This window comes from Haemaphysalis longicornis, unplaced genomic scaffold, assembly GCF_048455015.1.
Source record: "Haemaphysalis longicornis isolate Haplotype H1 unplaced genomic scaffold, Haemaphysalis longicornis Haplotype H1 scaffold_7, whole genome shotgun sequence".
Classification (NCBI taxonomy): Eukaryota; Metazoa; Arthropoda; class Arachnida; order Ixodida; family Ixodidae; genus Haemaphysalis; species Haemaphysalis longicornis.
Window position 1 is genome coordinate 166581839 of NW_027526422.1, and position 15683 is coordinate 166597521.

General features: G+C 48.2%; 1 protein-coding gene and 1 non-coding gene across 2 annotated transcripts in view; one reads left to right on the forward strand and one right to left on the reverse strand.

Moving 5' to 3' along the window:
* Positions 1–6118, forward strand: part of LOC144147195 (vacuolar protein sorting-associated protein 33A-like) — a 65862-nt gene extending 59744 nt beyond the window's left edge. Inside the window, exons 14-16 of the mRNA XM_077679265.1 lie at positions 1795–1966; positions 5186–5314; positions 6005–6118. Of these exons, the coding sequence (XP_077535391.1) occupies positions 1795–1966; positions 5186–5314; positions 6005–6096 (393 nt within the window). The 3' untranslated portion in view covers positions 6097–6118. The remainder of the gene's footprint in view (positions 1–1794; positions 1967–5185; positions 5315–6004) is intronic.
* Positions 6119–11056: 4938 nt separating this feature from the next.
* On the reverse strand, positions 11057–11181 carry LOC144147439 (U5 spliceosomal RNA). Its single transcript, XR_013317932.1, has one exon. It is a non-coding gene; the product is annotated as a U5 spliceosomal RNA (small nuclear RNA).
* Positions 11182–15683: the final 4502 nt, after the last annotated feature.

The window sequence follows — 15683 nt, forward strand, 5'->3', positions numbered from 1 at the left end:
CCGTGAAGAGTACATACCCCCGTTTGCAGACCAAACGGAGGGGGAGATGGGTTTCAATGGGCTCTCAATGCAAAGTAGGTTAGCTGGTTAGCAACATGGCCGCACCCGGTGGCACCGTTGCGGAGATAGAGCGCTCCGAAAATTGCCGTTTTTTCGTCCTTTCGCACTGATAGTTTGTCACCGCGCTTGACAAAAGTATTTTTTTATGCCACTTTGCGACGCTTTTCAGCAAAAAAACTTCGCAGACGCATAGAAAAGGAAACATAGAAGCCGAATATGTGGGTTTCAAAAAAAACGATGTATTGGTCATTTTTCCGAAGTTGAAAGCCGCGTCCCCCCTTAAGGCAGCTGGAGAAGTTTTGAATTCGCGAAAACTAATTGGGATTCATGTACATTGAACCCATTCACATCAAATTGTCCTGTATATCAAACTATTTCTGAACATGGTATATTTACAATGAGAACGTGTAGCAATAATTAGCGTACATCGAGCAAAAATATCGGCGACTCCCGATATATCAAATGTCAATTGCCGCAAGAGTGCTCCTCCCTCCCCCCAAAGTTGTTTTTCCCTCGCAGCGGAGGAGAAACCCACCGGAACAACCTGAAAGTGTTGTAGCCTGTCCGCTCATGGGTGTCTCTTTCCCCTCGCTATCCCTATTATGGCCCCACCACTACATTGGGCAGGACAAGCCGTCGGCACTCCCCCTGTAAAAAATGATCCCGGCCCACTCTCCCACCACGTTTAGTCAGTCAGTCAGTCACAGACTGTTTGCTAGTCGTTGCTATGCTTTTCTCATTTGTTGTGTTTGCATCGTTTGTATTTTGTGGGCTTTCTTCCGTGATGGCTAGCGCGAAATGAGAGAATTAGACGTGAAGCTGGCAATCATAAATCAAGTCAATTGCGGCGAGAAGTTAAACGTAGTGCGGCATACAAGATTCCAAAGAGCACCCTCAGCATGGTCTTGAAGAATAAGGCTTGTTAGGAGAGAGAGGTTAAGGTTGACCTGTTCATAGTAGGTTCCGGGCAGATGTTACAAAAGGAGCCATCTGAAACTGCTTTGGATGTGTCGGATTCTAAGTGCCGGTGATGACCTTGAAAATGAGCGCAACAAAGCCATCGCTGGTGTCGGCTAAGTGTGGAGCGAGCTGTTGGTGGTTCCAGATGCTGTTTGCCGGATCAGTGGTCGGAGATTTTGTGAATGTGGATGATGGTGTCATAACCATGGGAAAGTTTGAAAACAAAGACCACATTTCGGACATCGTACCGGGCACGAGTGAAAGTGGGCACACCAAGGAAAGCAACGACGATTCTTTGCCCACAACCTCGAAGGTGAATGGTGCACTCGCATCAGTCCAGCGCTTTTTCGCGAATGTGGAAGGTTGTGACCTCAGCTGCTGCAGCTCCTTAGACAACGTGGGAAAGTCTGTACTGTCACAGGCAGCAAAGTTGTTCAATCAGAAGGTGATACATTACTAGTTCGTGCGAAAGCAAGGCGGTTTCATCAATAAAGTGTTCTTGTAAGTGACGTGTGCTTTTGTGACATCTAATTCCATAGTGCGATTAATACAATTATGCCGTAGCTACATCGAACTGATAGGTGTTTTTTCGCGAGTTCGATATAACCAGGCCTGCCGAGTATCGAAGCACTTGAGGGGCAGCCCAAGTGAGAGAGTGAGGATCCCATTGCAGCTCAACTGTACGTGCACGTGCTGGCGCGAGTGTTGTGGGATTCCACGGGCATCGCCTCCAATTGTAACCGTGCCCCCCTGCACGCTTTCACGGTGGTGCAGGCGCCCAACGACGTGTCGTACGTGTACAGCGGCTACGCCCCGCTGAGCGTGCGGCTGGCCCAGTTCCTGGCCCACCCCGGCTGGCGGGCCATCTCGGAGGCCCTCAACATGCTGCCCGAACCGACGCTCACCGACCTGCAGCAGAGGCCCCCGGGGGCGCGCCGACCAAGGCGTGCGTATCGGGGCTGTCTTTGCATGGGCACGGCCGTCTGTACTTCTGCGATGGCCCTGGAGGCTGCCAGAGACATACGAGGGCAAACACTTCGGCGATATTTAGTAATGAGCTTTACTGGCAGAGAATTAAAATGAGAAGGAAATTGGCAGAATAAATGTGTAATATACTCGGTGACAACTTAACTCTTTCGCTACCGCCGGAAAATTGACTAATTTTAGGGGTCCAAGAAAACATTTTTTTTTCCTGCTAAAAAATTGGTTAGGCACTAATTGCAGGAACACAAAACGCAGATTATTTAACGGCCTTTCCAATAACACCAGTTTTTTAAAGGTTTTTATATATCATAGTTGTAAAAAAAATATCAAAATAAAAATTTTTGTCAAGTTGTCGAAAAAAATGATAAAAAAAGGAGTTGTGTTTATCAAACCACCAGTAGTAGAAAAAAATTAGAATATACATTTTGTAGGGAAACATTTCAAAAACACGCCCTAGAAAAAATGTCGACTTGCGCGGAACAGTTTGTCAGATATAAAAAAAAAATGTTAGCATGCACGGTGCTCGTGTCATGCGGTGAAGCCCAACCTCCAATTCAAAATGTGCAATTTCGGGTGGTTTCCTGGAATAAACCTGGCGGTTTGTCATTATCAGAGGCACCAATTTGCCCCCACATAACGTAAAAACATCATGTCAATGGCTGACTTTTCATTTACAGCGAGCACAATATTTGGGACTAGCACGCGATGCGGAAAAAATCATGCATGAAGTTGAAAACGGAACGCCGTGGCTGATGCTTGTTGTCGTTCACGGTCAGTTATCTCTCAAAATATAAAGCTGAGCTTTATTATCATCTTCTTACTCGCAATTGTAGCCTTGCTGGCAAAAATGAGGTACGATGAGCTAGAATCGTGCCCTGCGATCTTTGGCAGAGTAGCAGTTGCGTGATAAAAAAGATCAGCACAACGAGCCTCCTCTATTGCAGCGCCACTTCACATTTTTCAAATGAAACAGTACAAAAACTTCTCGGAGACTCCGTCCGAATAGACAGTTCAACTAAGCAGCAACATTAGACACCCGGATGTACCCTCGCATGGAAACGTAACTGGAAGTCGAACAGCTGGCAGTGTAAGGCCAGTTTGAAGCGCTGTCCTCGGCGGCACAGATATCTGGCGACTGGGTGTGATCTTTTGACTTGCAGCTGAAGTTCTTATCGCAGAAATCGGGTTAGGGTGGGGGGAAATCAGCAGCGGCGTGCTTTGTTCGAGGATCAGTCGCGGACGCTCAAGGCGCCATGGCAGGCAGCCTTGAAGTTGGGTAACTGCGTAGTAGCGCTAAATATGAATTTCGCGATGCAGAAACGAAACCGAAACTGTTGTAAACTGTTTGCGAATGGTCCTGGGGTAAGTAGAACTACCACAGTACTTAGAACAACATGCGCAAAGGCAATAAAACTGCCTAAAATCATCAAGTAGCTTTGCAACCAGGCACTGCTTGACATTTTCAGACGACTTCTGGGATTATTACTGTCAGAGCGCGAACCGGACGATTGAAAATCGTTTGCTAGTTCCCCATTCACGCCCTGATAGCAAAAAACAAGCGCTGGTGCAGAGTAATTACGAGTTGCACGCATTCTTCGTTGGTAGCAGTGACGCGCGATGACCACGCCCCTTTTCCACACCCAGGTGATTCAAAAGCGTGTCAAAAATCCCGTTTCCGTAGCAAAAATGAAAACAAAACTGATTCTGAAAGGCCATTTTCTAATCTAACTTCGAACACCTTTACTTGTTCGAGAAACGCGTGGAACGCTATGAAAAGGCGCTCCCAAAAGTATCGATCAAATTGATCAATTTTGATAGGCGCGGTAGCGAAAGAGTTAAGAACGGCTCCGGAAGTTGCCGCTGTGCCTTATCACCGTAGCCGGATGTTTCTCTGTGCGGCGCGAGTAGGGCGTTACTGGGAATATTTTGAACGTGGCGTGAGCCGTTCCCGTGATTTTTTTGGACTTAATATGCTTATAAACGACTACAGTGACGACAAACAAACTGCGTGAGGCAAGGCAGATGATGTCACGCATTCATAGCAAACCCCCTTTCAAAACGCGCGCGGATCCGGCGCTTTAACGGAGTGATACACTACATGAGGTGGTGCCATTCTTGAGTTATAACCGAGTATAGTTACAAGCAGGCGGTATAGCATGGACAAAAATGATGCAGGTCGTGGGCATGAACCCTTTGAGGGTCAAATTTTTTCACCAAATGTGGCCTTCCGGGGTCAGCTTTTTATTGTCGATTTAAATTCTTCGGACGAATCTATTTCGAAAAAAAAAATTGTCGTAATTTTTTTTAGAGCGACCATAAAGTGACAAAAAATCATTTGTGTTGTTACATACACGTGGTTTATTCATGAGTAACCCGAGAAAAATTCTAAAGAAGCCTTATGTGACTTTTAAAAAATTGTCAGTTTTACGGGTGCAACAAGCTGGAAGCGCCCGGAGGACGAAACCGAAACTAGCCGCTGTGCCCACGCATGACTGGATGCACAAGCGATAGCCGGCGCACTGCTGTAGTAACGCGTAAAAAAAAAAAAGAAGAGCCATCGGTGCAAGAAAAAAATTTTACATATTTCCACAGTGTGGCAGCACATGCCAAGTGAGAGGAATGATCGAAAAAAGCATACTTTTTAAACACACAACTGATGATGTACGACAAATGATTAAAAAAAGCACACTTTTTAAACATACAAGTGATGACGTACGAGAAATGATCGAAAAAGGCACACTTTTTAAACATACAAGTGATGACGTACATATATGTCATTGACCATTTTGAAGGTGTTTGCAGGGGACTTACATGTACGTCATTCACCTTGAAAGGGTTAAGAAGCCAGAAAATTGCAGAGGCCACCTACGATGAGGCCTTCAATGTGAGATGTGATGCGATAGCATTTTTGTCGTCGTCAAGGGAGCATTTTGTGAAGGGGGCTGCAGCATTCAACATTCATGGTTTTCAAGGACGCTACCTAGCAGCGCCGAACATATAGTCGAGTGTGAGACAAATCCCAAGCATGCAATCGTAGAGGTCAGACAAGGGGGAGAGGTTAGAGAAGAAGGTGTGCGCCAGGGCGGGAGGACACAATATGGGAATAGTCTTTTTTATTAAAGAGCAGCGGAGCCAGAATAGCACCCTTCTTTTTGTCTCCTTTGTCCACTGCTCAATGCAGGTGGCTCGGTGAGCTCCCTGCAGTCGTCGACGGCCGGGGAGGAGCCCAAGGTGACCCTGGTGTTCTTCCTCGGGGGATGCACGTACGCCGAGATCTCAGCGCTGCGCTTCCTCTCACAGCAGGACGAGGGTGGGTGGTCGCACGCTGTGCTCACTTAGAAGGGGGTGCACAGAGGGGGTCGTGCAGTCGTAAAATTTCATACCAAGAAATACGAGAGGGAAACGTGTCGCTGCAATCGCATAGTGTCGATGCACGCCATAGAAGCTAGCAACGTTCCTCTCCCAATTGGCTTTTAACTAGCCGCACGGCTTCTTTTCGCTCCTGAAGTCAAAATCAACAAAAAAAGGTAACATTTTTTAACAGCAAAGCTATTGTATTTCAGCTTTTTAGTCTGTCGGCCGTTGGCTGTGCATCACACTGGTGTAGGAGTGGGTTCCCAGACCCACCAGCGACCTCTATCTGTGGTAAAAAGGAAAGCTGAGCGAGTTGGGAAGGGTTCATGCCGAAAGGAAGTGCGAAGAAACGACGACAACCAGGGGAAACAGATACAAAGAAATGGAGCACTACTATCACCTAATATTTATTGGAAAAAACACGAAACGCCATGCGAAATGTCATGAAATGGTGCAAGGGAACAAACGTGTTTTTCAGTTGGTACTCTCTCTGCAAGTAAAGCCTTTCACTGCCAAAGAAACGCTGAGAGGGCTATGCGGAAGTTAAACTTTGGTCTGAGCCAAACTCGCTAGTTATTTTCAGTGTCGCTTTAAACCCCAAAAAATTGAATAATCTTGACTTTAACTTGGAACTCTTGACTTGCAGCTCCTGTGGAGTACCTGATCGCGACTACGAAGCTCATCAACGGCAGAACATTCCTCCAGTCCCTGGCCGAACCATTGGCCCCACCGCTGTAGTAATAAACGTTTGTTCCACCAATCTTGTCACAATCGATTTTCACCCCCACATGGGCCACATTGTTTTTTTTTTTTTTTTTTTTACTTACATCCCAGAGAACCTCTCGGGTGAGGTTGCTGGTGCTTAATAGAGGAAAGGGGCCACAGAAGGAACCACGCCCCGCCTCACCCGGTAAACCGGCATTCTGGGTTTTGTTCTGAATATTCTGCGGGTGCAATAGGTGAAGATCGTTATTTTTTTAAATAAGCAGGTAAGTGCCACCTCTGTTCTTGGTATTAACATATACCACAAAATGTGACCTTGTACAGTTTGAGCACGAACAGAGAAGAGGTTTGCTTGGCATAAAGTTCTAAAGGTGCTCATCTATCGTTGCAACGCCTTGTGTACACATTAGCACCAAGGTTACAAAGCAGTCGCTCAAAATGGCACCCCGCAGTCATGCCAACAACAATGATTTGCGTCAACATTTATACAAACTGATACTCGGCTTCATCATGTTAGATGAGATGGGGTCTCGCAAGAGTGCACCAAATGGAAACAAGGTTGTGCGTAGCCACAACAATGATTTGCGTCAACATTTATACAAACTGATACTCGGCTTCATTATGTTAGATGAGATGGGGTCTCGCAAGAGTGCACCAAATGGAAACAAGGTTGTGCGTAGCCACAACAATGATTTGCGTCAACATTTATACAAACTGATACTCGGCTTCATCATGTTAGATGAGATGGGGTCTCGCAAGAGTGCACCAAATGGAAACAAGGTTGTGCGTAGCCATCGAGTGTCACGATATGCAGTCAAGCGGGATGCTGTGGAGCAACGGCACATCTTCACATTCACACACGACGCTTCACGTTGTTAAAAAATGTACGGCAATCCACCCTGTGAAGATGGTTGGAAAGCGAAGCCGCAAATGACACCCACAATGATTACCCCCACGTGATGTCACCTGAATTCACACGCGTGGCTCTACAAAGCATGAAACCAGAGACAAGTGAAATGTGCTTAAGCACACCCTTTATTATTTCAAAGAGACCTTCTTTGCCAGGGTTAAATCAATGCATGATTCATGAAGAGTGGTTGGTTGAGTTGTATTGGTGAAGCACATGAGTGGAAACTATTTCTTTATAAAATTAGACGAGGCTCAAACCAAGTGTTAGACAACCTCACCTCTGCTCCACTTGTGCCGCCGCCAACGGAGGTGCCGTGATCAGCGGCAGAGACAGAGGAGAAGTGAGATGTCATCCGTTGGTGTGAGCTTCCTTTATTTTTACTAACTCCTAGCGCATGCGCAAGACTTGCACACGGCCGCTACACGTGCTGTGGGTGGAGCGCACAGCGACGCGAGAGGTCGCGTGACACTATGAAGTGGCATTAGGCGAGAACGGAGGGGGTAAACCCGCAGGTGCGCTTGGTGGGTGTACTGTCCGTCTCCCTCGTCTCTGCGTGGACTCGGAGCTCAATCGGTAAGACATCGGGCTCCCGCTCCATTTCTCTATTTATTCCAGGTTCAATTACTGGCGGTGCCATTAACTTCATTTATTTGTTCGCGGGAGTTTTCTGTTGACACCAACGGTCGCCACAGAACCCTTGGGGGGGTAGAGGTAAAACTCTTCACACAATCTCTGGCAACATCTGTCATATGATCCCATACTCATTAAAGAGAAGAGTCCCGGTGCAAAGAGTCATTAAAGAGTCTGGGAGGTGGCCAATGGCAACCTTCCCACTCTACCATGGCATTGACCCACTCTTACATAAACTACAACTCGTTCCATTCCTCGTGTCCACGAAACCAACAGGAAGAACACAAACCCATAACTAGTTGACCTGCACCGGCCTCCATCTAACCTAATACAGTAAAAGCTCGTTAATTCAAACTGACGCCCTGGTCCAGTGCAGCCCTTTATATGTCAATGGCGGAAAACTCCCAATAATTCGAACGAGTTGGTAACCAGAACGGTTAATTCCAACTGAGATCCCCTACTTTCCATCGGTCCTCGCAGAATAAGTCAGCCCAGAGTGATTACACTGCATTGCAAATCCAAACCAAATCAAATTTACTAGAGGTGCAAAACAACGAAGTTGGAAAACAACAGTGTAGTGTGGGCGCCACGCTGCTGCGACAGCTTATTTTGCTTCCGCAGAGGGCACTGCACCGCCGGCGCCAGTGCTCCGGTGCATGCCGTTGCACGTTTTCTCTGTGCCGCAGTCACTTGTCTGGGCCTGCAATACCGTGGTGTGCGCACAGAAACGTGTAATTGCGCCTAATTCACCATAACAAGTCCAGAGGTGGCTTCTTTGTGTTCTGCCCGCTAATTCGAACTCTGCTTTTAATTCGAACAATTTTATGGTCCCCTTCGAGTTCGAATTAACGAACTTTTACTGTACCACATCTATGGAAGCTGAACTCGTCATCACACATATCATCGCATCATCATTCGTTCAAATATTCGTAGTCCCTTAAAGAAGGGCAGTACTTGCACGTTCTTCAGATGCACTCATTCGTCAGATTTTAATCCATTCACCCAACTCCTGATGTGACGGCTCGTGTTCGCCGAAAAGACTTCGGCGGGTGGTTGGCCTCAAGAAACTGTGCATGGTGCCATACTGGAAGAGTCAGGCAGCCCACGCGGCTGCACAGGAGGTTTGTTCCTGTCTCCCGCGGACTTCTCGCCCCAGGCCCATTCGAGATAACCGATTTGTTCAATGACTTTAATTTGCCCCATCAGCCGATATTAACAGGTACAAGCACAACAATAAACTTCGACTCAAGCAGTGAATAGACGCCAAAAGATCGCGTCATGTCCGCTCGCTCAACAGATCCAGTATCAACAAAATCTTAACCAATACACCCTATGAACCAGAAACACTCCACAAAAGGGGCCTCAAACAATCCACAAGTGCCCTTGCAAAAACACTCACCCATGTAGATCTATGGGTCGTCTGGCAGTACTAGAAGCATTTTTTTACCTGAACTGGCTGCACTGGTACAAGCAGTGCAGCATATGTTTATTTTTTTACTAATTGATATCCCCATTAGTACTCTGCGCTGGTCTGCACGACACTGCACTAATCTGCACCAGTTCAGGTTTAAAAAAAAAAGTCACGCCATATCCACGGAATGAATGATGATAAGTGGGGCGAAGCTCGAGAGGGGGAGATCATCGGTAACCGTAACTCTCCCGTGAAAGTTCGCCCATTACATCATTAAGAAAGACGTAAGACTGTGTGCGTACATTGTACAAATCAACTTCTATTTTCGGAGTCAATGCTCCCAGGCCCAGACCTGGTGAAAGACCCCGCGCCATCGAGGACTACCCCGCACCTCCACCACAATTTGTCACGTAGGATGGGACACAAGGGTAAAGAAAGAACTTTTATTTAGGGCGAACTTGTGCCCGAACAAGACGAGAGGAAACGAGCAAAGGTCCTTGCGTCTCGTTCGATCTGCGAGAACGACTGCCTGCGTTCGTGGCGTGATCTCCCCCTCGCAGTGCACGTGCGCTCGCGCCTCCGTTGGCGAACACAGACAAGCTCGCGCTCCCGGTGCCAAGTTTGCGCTGCCGGTTGCAGCCGGTTCTTGCGCGTGCAACGCGGCCCACTTTGCGACATCTCCGAAAGCATGCGGCGGTCACGTACCACGAGACACAAGGGATGGACAGACCCATGACTTAAAGGAGCCATGAAGAGAAAACACAAGTTTGGTTCATTCAAAAGATTGTCTCGTTAGAATTATACTGACACCACTTTTAACGTAAACTTCGCTCAAATAAGCTACATAATTAGGAAAAACGGGAATGGTCATGCGACCCACCAGCTCATTTCCCGCAACAGAACCTGTGATATCACATGGGCTAAGCTCTGCGATTGGCGGAGGCTGGCAGAAGCAGACGCAAATTAGGTAGAGCTTACAAACTAGACGAACGAGCGATTTGCGCTTAAATTTAGGGCACATTCTTTACAAAGCAATAAGAATGATGGGACAAACAGTGGAAGTTACGAAAGCACATGTAAACATAGAAGTACTGATGCGTTCTGCTGTTCGTACTGCGCACAGCATGCTTTGGTTTAGCTGCACAGCACTACGGGGCTTGGGGTTGTCTCAGACGACACTGGCCGATTGACGCAAGCAACGGTGTCTTACGTGACCCAATTTGTCGAGCGAGCACTGTTTCAGGGAACGAATATTTTCTCCCAGAACAAAAACAAGCCAGGTTTAAATGCGGGCAAAAACAAACCAAACGCTTGCCACGGTATGGTGGCGCCATCTAGGTTACGGAACGTAAAGAAACGCGGGAACAAACCAACACCGCTGTACAGGGTGGAGACCTTTGAACGGTCCCGTGCCGCCGCAATTGGGCCAACGGGCTCAACGCGTTATTCTTTTCGTTTCCCACGAGACCTAGCAACGCGAAACAGACAATATGATTCAAACTTTTTCAGTAAACCGCGTTGCGGCGATAATTTTAGCGCGGTTTTGACACAATGACTTGCTTCGGCGGCGAGCGAGCAACCGAACATGGCGGCGCCAGCGTTACGTGTCTCTACCCTGTACGGCGGATGCGTGAATGAAGGTACTCTAGGCTGCAGAGCGGTCGGTTCCCGTAATGTCACTTGGGACCACGAAAACGCACGATTGAGCGGGAAAATTAAAATTTTAACCTAAATTGTTTAATTTCTCAGTGAATAAAGCACCGTTTGTATCCGGACAAGCGCTGGGGGCACTATAATACACGAAATCTTTCGTTATTAATAAAACCAACTTGCATTTTCTCTTCATGGCTCCTTTAAGGAGCTTCGCCCCTAAAAAACGCCCCTCCTATCTACGGAGCTGGAAAGCAAACAGAGCAAGCACGCACAGCCGGCACACCCTGTCGTTATGTTGCTCGAAGCTGACGGGGCACGGGAGCCGCACTTCCTCTGGAGTGTTGGGTCTGATTTTGGAATTCAAGATTAGGCCTCGCCCAAACGGGCAAGGCCTCCCAAAAATTGGCCTATAGGCTCATTGGAGTGTCCCTCCCCACGGTAATCTTTAGTAAAAGGCGAAAGATTATTGCGTGACTTTGAGGAGAGACCTGAGCGATGACAAAACACTGCGTTTGCAAAAGGTCGGCACTCGTGGCGGCCTCTTCAAACAGAGCAGTGGTTGCTAAAGTTTGTATATATTATAAGTATTAAATCCCACATAGTTCTTACCCCAAAATACTTTTTTCTGCAGTATCTCCGAACGTGGCAAATTATTTTAAATAGAGGTTGGACGGCAGTTTATGTATTTATTTATCGGTGGCAAATAAAAGTTAACTGCATGTGAAGGTACGACGCCGATACTTTGATGTTTGGAGAGCGTGTATTACAACCGGACATAGCGCTAATGCCGTGTGAATAATTATTTCAAACGGCAACATCATTTCAGCTGTTAGGAGGTGTCCGATAGTGGATAGAGTTCCCACTACAGTAGTTCTTACAGCGGAGACTTTCCTCCGTGGCTATCCGTGGCTAGAGTTCCTGTCCGTGGCGAACAACCTGCGCCGCCTAGGTGATCGACGCCGCATTGAGTACCGTATGCTTTGCAATATTACGGAAAGGTGGCGCCACAACCTCGGTAATGTAAAATAACTACAATTTAAAAGTAGAATGAATCACGAGAGCACTTTATTTCTGCATTATTTGCATCTCAGTAGGGAGACACACAGAAAGATCGTTTACTCGACCTGAACGGGGAAGTTCTAACAAATGAAAGCGAAGACTAATTAAACTATGAACACTACACTGATACGAGAATGCAGGTCATGTCAAGCATTTGAGGACTGAAAGTTAGTGATTGCAACCCGCCTGTTGTCGTAGAAAATACAGCTACCACTTTTTGCTCTTATTGGGTTTCCATGTAGTCATCACTTACGAGCGGACGGCCGCGCAGGTTCTTCGCCCTGTTTCTGTTACCTGAGAAATGATGTCCTCATCTGTCAGCGCACCTCACACTCCAGGTACAGTGAGCTGAACGACTGAACTAGTACGAGCGGCGCGGGTCGCGCTTTGGGAGAACTGTCACAGTAGAGTTGGTAGAGTCGGTAGAGTGAGCCAGTAGCGGCGGCGCTGCTGTGACCCGCTCTTACAGCGGGGCACGTCGGCGCAAGCGGCCGCATCGGTTCGGCGGTATTTTGAATGGAGATTTGTGTTACTCTGTTCGTGCGCTGCCGCAATTCGAGTGTGTTCCTACATAATTTTTAAACCAGGCTGAAGACCTCAAAAAGGGAACTCGGTTTCCCAGGTGTACCACCGCTTACAGGTTGACGAACCGCCGTGACGCATGCGGACACCTTGCGTTTTCAGCACGCGCGTGCGAGCGCGCACGTGTTTTCTGTTTTGCAGTCTATAATATCGACAAGATTCTAGAATGCAAATTAAAGTTACGTCCAACAGAGTACGTTTTAACCCAATGTTGTTATTTACGTCCGGCGTAACGTAAAATGTAAATCAGAGTATCGACGGAACCCGAAATTATCAAAATTAAAGTTGCGTCCGACGGAACTATAACCCAATGTTTTGAGTTACGTCCGGCGCAACCTGAAAATGAAACTGATGTTGCGTCGTATTCACGCTAAAAAAAATCAGAGTCACTGCTGGTGGAACCATAAATGGGAATTTAAGTGACGTTCGACGTAGGGTCACGTAAAAAAATACGGCCGATGGAACACAAGTATAGTCACTTAAGCACAATGTCACAGTCACGCAACCTTACTGAAATGGCCCGTCTTATGATACGGTAAGTCAAATAAAATAAAACGCACACGTTTCTGCGTCAGATTCGGCGCATCATAGGTAAATTGTTGTTGAAACCACACCCTTTCGTTTGCTTACGCGTTGGAAACGAGAACCAGGGAATTCCTTTTAGTCCCCTGATCAATTAATGATTCCATTTTTTTAAAGACTCGTGGCACATGCCTACTTCATTCTCGGCAAGAGCCACCGACGATACAAACTGGGACGGTGCTCGCGGAAAGAAGTTCTATGAATTCCCGCATTTTCCTTTACTTTTGGGTTTTGCTTAAAGAAGTGCATGTGAATTCGTATAAGAATTTTTAATACCGTGAGCAAAAAAAATTCCCCCGCATTTCCCCGAAGGGGAGTATGAGGAAGTGCGAAGCACGGGGTGATGCTATGAGGGGGAGTTTGTTGAAGTTTGGTGGCATTTTGCCCGTTAGTTACATTAACACCCCCTCGTGATCACGTTTGGCTTAACACGCCTCGTTTGTCCCTCTGCGGAAATCTTGGTGGCGGGAGAATGGACGAAGCAAAGCGCGCGCCGCCGCCGCCGGGGGCTGTCAACTGGGACCACCGGCGCACGCAGGGTCCAGCGGCCGTGGTTCTTGTTTCACCAGGGAACGTGGCCCCCTCTCCCTCGAAAGAAGGGACCGCGGCGGCGGGGAGCGGGGGGCCAGGGAAGAGGAGGAGCGCACCGCACCGCAGCGCACCGCAGCTGCGAAGCGCCGACCGGAGTGAAGGGAGAGGAGGCGCAGTCACGTGAGAGAATGCAGAACTAGCGGGTTTGTAGTATCACGTGTAGACCACGCAGTTATCAAGCCGCTATAACGCCGCTGAGTCGCCAACGCACGCCGCTGACGACGTAGTTTGAATGCGTTAAAGATATAAGGCGCGTTACTAACACTGATATCAGCGAGGTGGCAGACGAAACTGGCAGCTGCTGGAAGGAACTTGGAACCCTGGAGAGCGCGACATATTGCCCTCTTCTCTAGGGCACATGTCTGCAACGCCGTGGTATACCCAGCCATCTTGTACGCGGCCCGAGTCTCGACCATTGACGCAGGCTCAGTGGCCAAGTTACATCGGTTGTTCGCTGTTTTTGTCTGGCGATCCACGTATGAGCCCATGCGCCGCACCAACGTTTTCTGGAGCGCTGAAGCGGGGGGCTTGGGCTCGTTAATGTAGAGCTTAAACTAACCGTGCAACGATTTTTGTACTTCCGAGATCACCGAGATGGCTTCCTCCAGGCGGCAGTGCAAAATGTAGGCGCTTTGCACCTCGCCCCTTGGCTCGCAACAACAGCGGAGCTCCTAAGTGGTGCCCGTGCAACAGGTTTTTACAGAGAAGTGGCGGGGGCGGTGGCCTTCTTACAGGAGCGATTCTCGTGGGAATACCTCTGCTCAGTGAAACCAAGGAAGCTGTATTGGGACCTCGTAGAGCAGACCCTCCCACCGCCCATGTACCGCCTGCCACCCCTCAATTGGTCGGCCGAAAAGTGACGTCCTGCGGCGAGTACGGAAGCTCCCTATCCCGACCGGCTCGAAGGACTTTTTCTTCCGCTTTCACACGTGTATACTGCCTACCAAGGCAAGACAGGAGGAACGCGGGTTTTTTTTTTTTTGCCGGGAGGGGCCAACTGTTTGCTGTGCGGAGGGAGGGAAACGGCCGAGCACGTATTCATGGACTGTAACACGGCGTTCTACTTCTGGGATGAGCTGCAGTGCTCCTTCAACACGCGCTGGAGAATCACTTGGACAAATCTGAAGTTCCTAGACGCGGCCTCGGAACGCCCGCTCCTTCGCGACTGTGTCCACGTAATAGGGCTCCACTCGCTATGGAGGGCGAGAGTCGACGCCGTCGAATGTACTGAACGCCCCCGACCGGCGTGGCGACACTTCGTCCAAAAGGCACAATGGGTAATTGCCGCCCTCGACGGGGATGAGGCAGACTCCGAGCTACGCGACGCACTGGATCGGGGAACGCGAGCACTCATGGATTTCAAGTCACAACAGCAGAGGAGATGGGACGCAATTTGAGGACTAGCCCCTGGTAACGCTGGTGCCCAGTTATACCAAGAAATGGCTTTACCCAAGAGCTCTATTTTCTCCCTTCCCTCTATCCCGTTCACTTCAAACTTTGTGCAATGACACAGTAGCCCTGTTGGCAATCTCTCTTGCTTAAGTTTCTCAAACGCTCTGTGACTTCGCGGGCAATGCTCCCCGATTGGCTTACAGTTACTTGGCAAAGCATTCTGACCCTCTCCTCGCATGATAGCCGATCGCCTCATTTTTATGTTTAAGTGAAGCCATGTTCTGATGTGCTCGGAAACCACTGTAATCACTGCATACGGCTCTGTATATATTTGTAAATAAAGTTATTGTTACAAAAAAAAAAAAAATGTCGCGTCCGTGGCTTAGTCGGTAGAGCGTCGCGCTGCAGCCGCAAAGTCCTCGGATCGAAACCTGGCGCCGGATGCTGTTTTTTTTATATATATAGTGTAGTGGCCTGGCTGGCGCGCCGAGCTAGGCTGCGGACGGAGGACGGCGGTGGAAGCAGGAGTAGAGAAGTGCTTCGCACTTAAAATACGAAACTCCAGTGCCCTCGACTGGGTTTGATCGAGATCCCATCGCTGGAACAGTCCGCCTACGAGTAACACGCTTCACACCACTCTACTAACGGGAAAACACGTGAATAGGGGAGGTTTCGGCTAGAGATGTCAGCAGTTGAAAAAAAAAAAAACAACCAAACGCATGAAAAGAACAGGTCTTGTCATTTTTTTCAACCGATAACGTTGAAAAAAAAAAAAAGAAGAGCTGCTCCGGG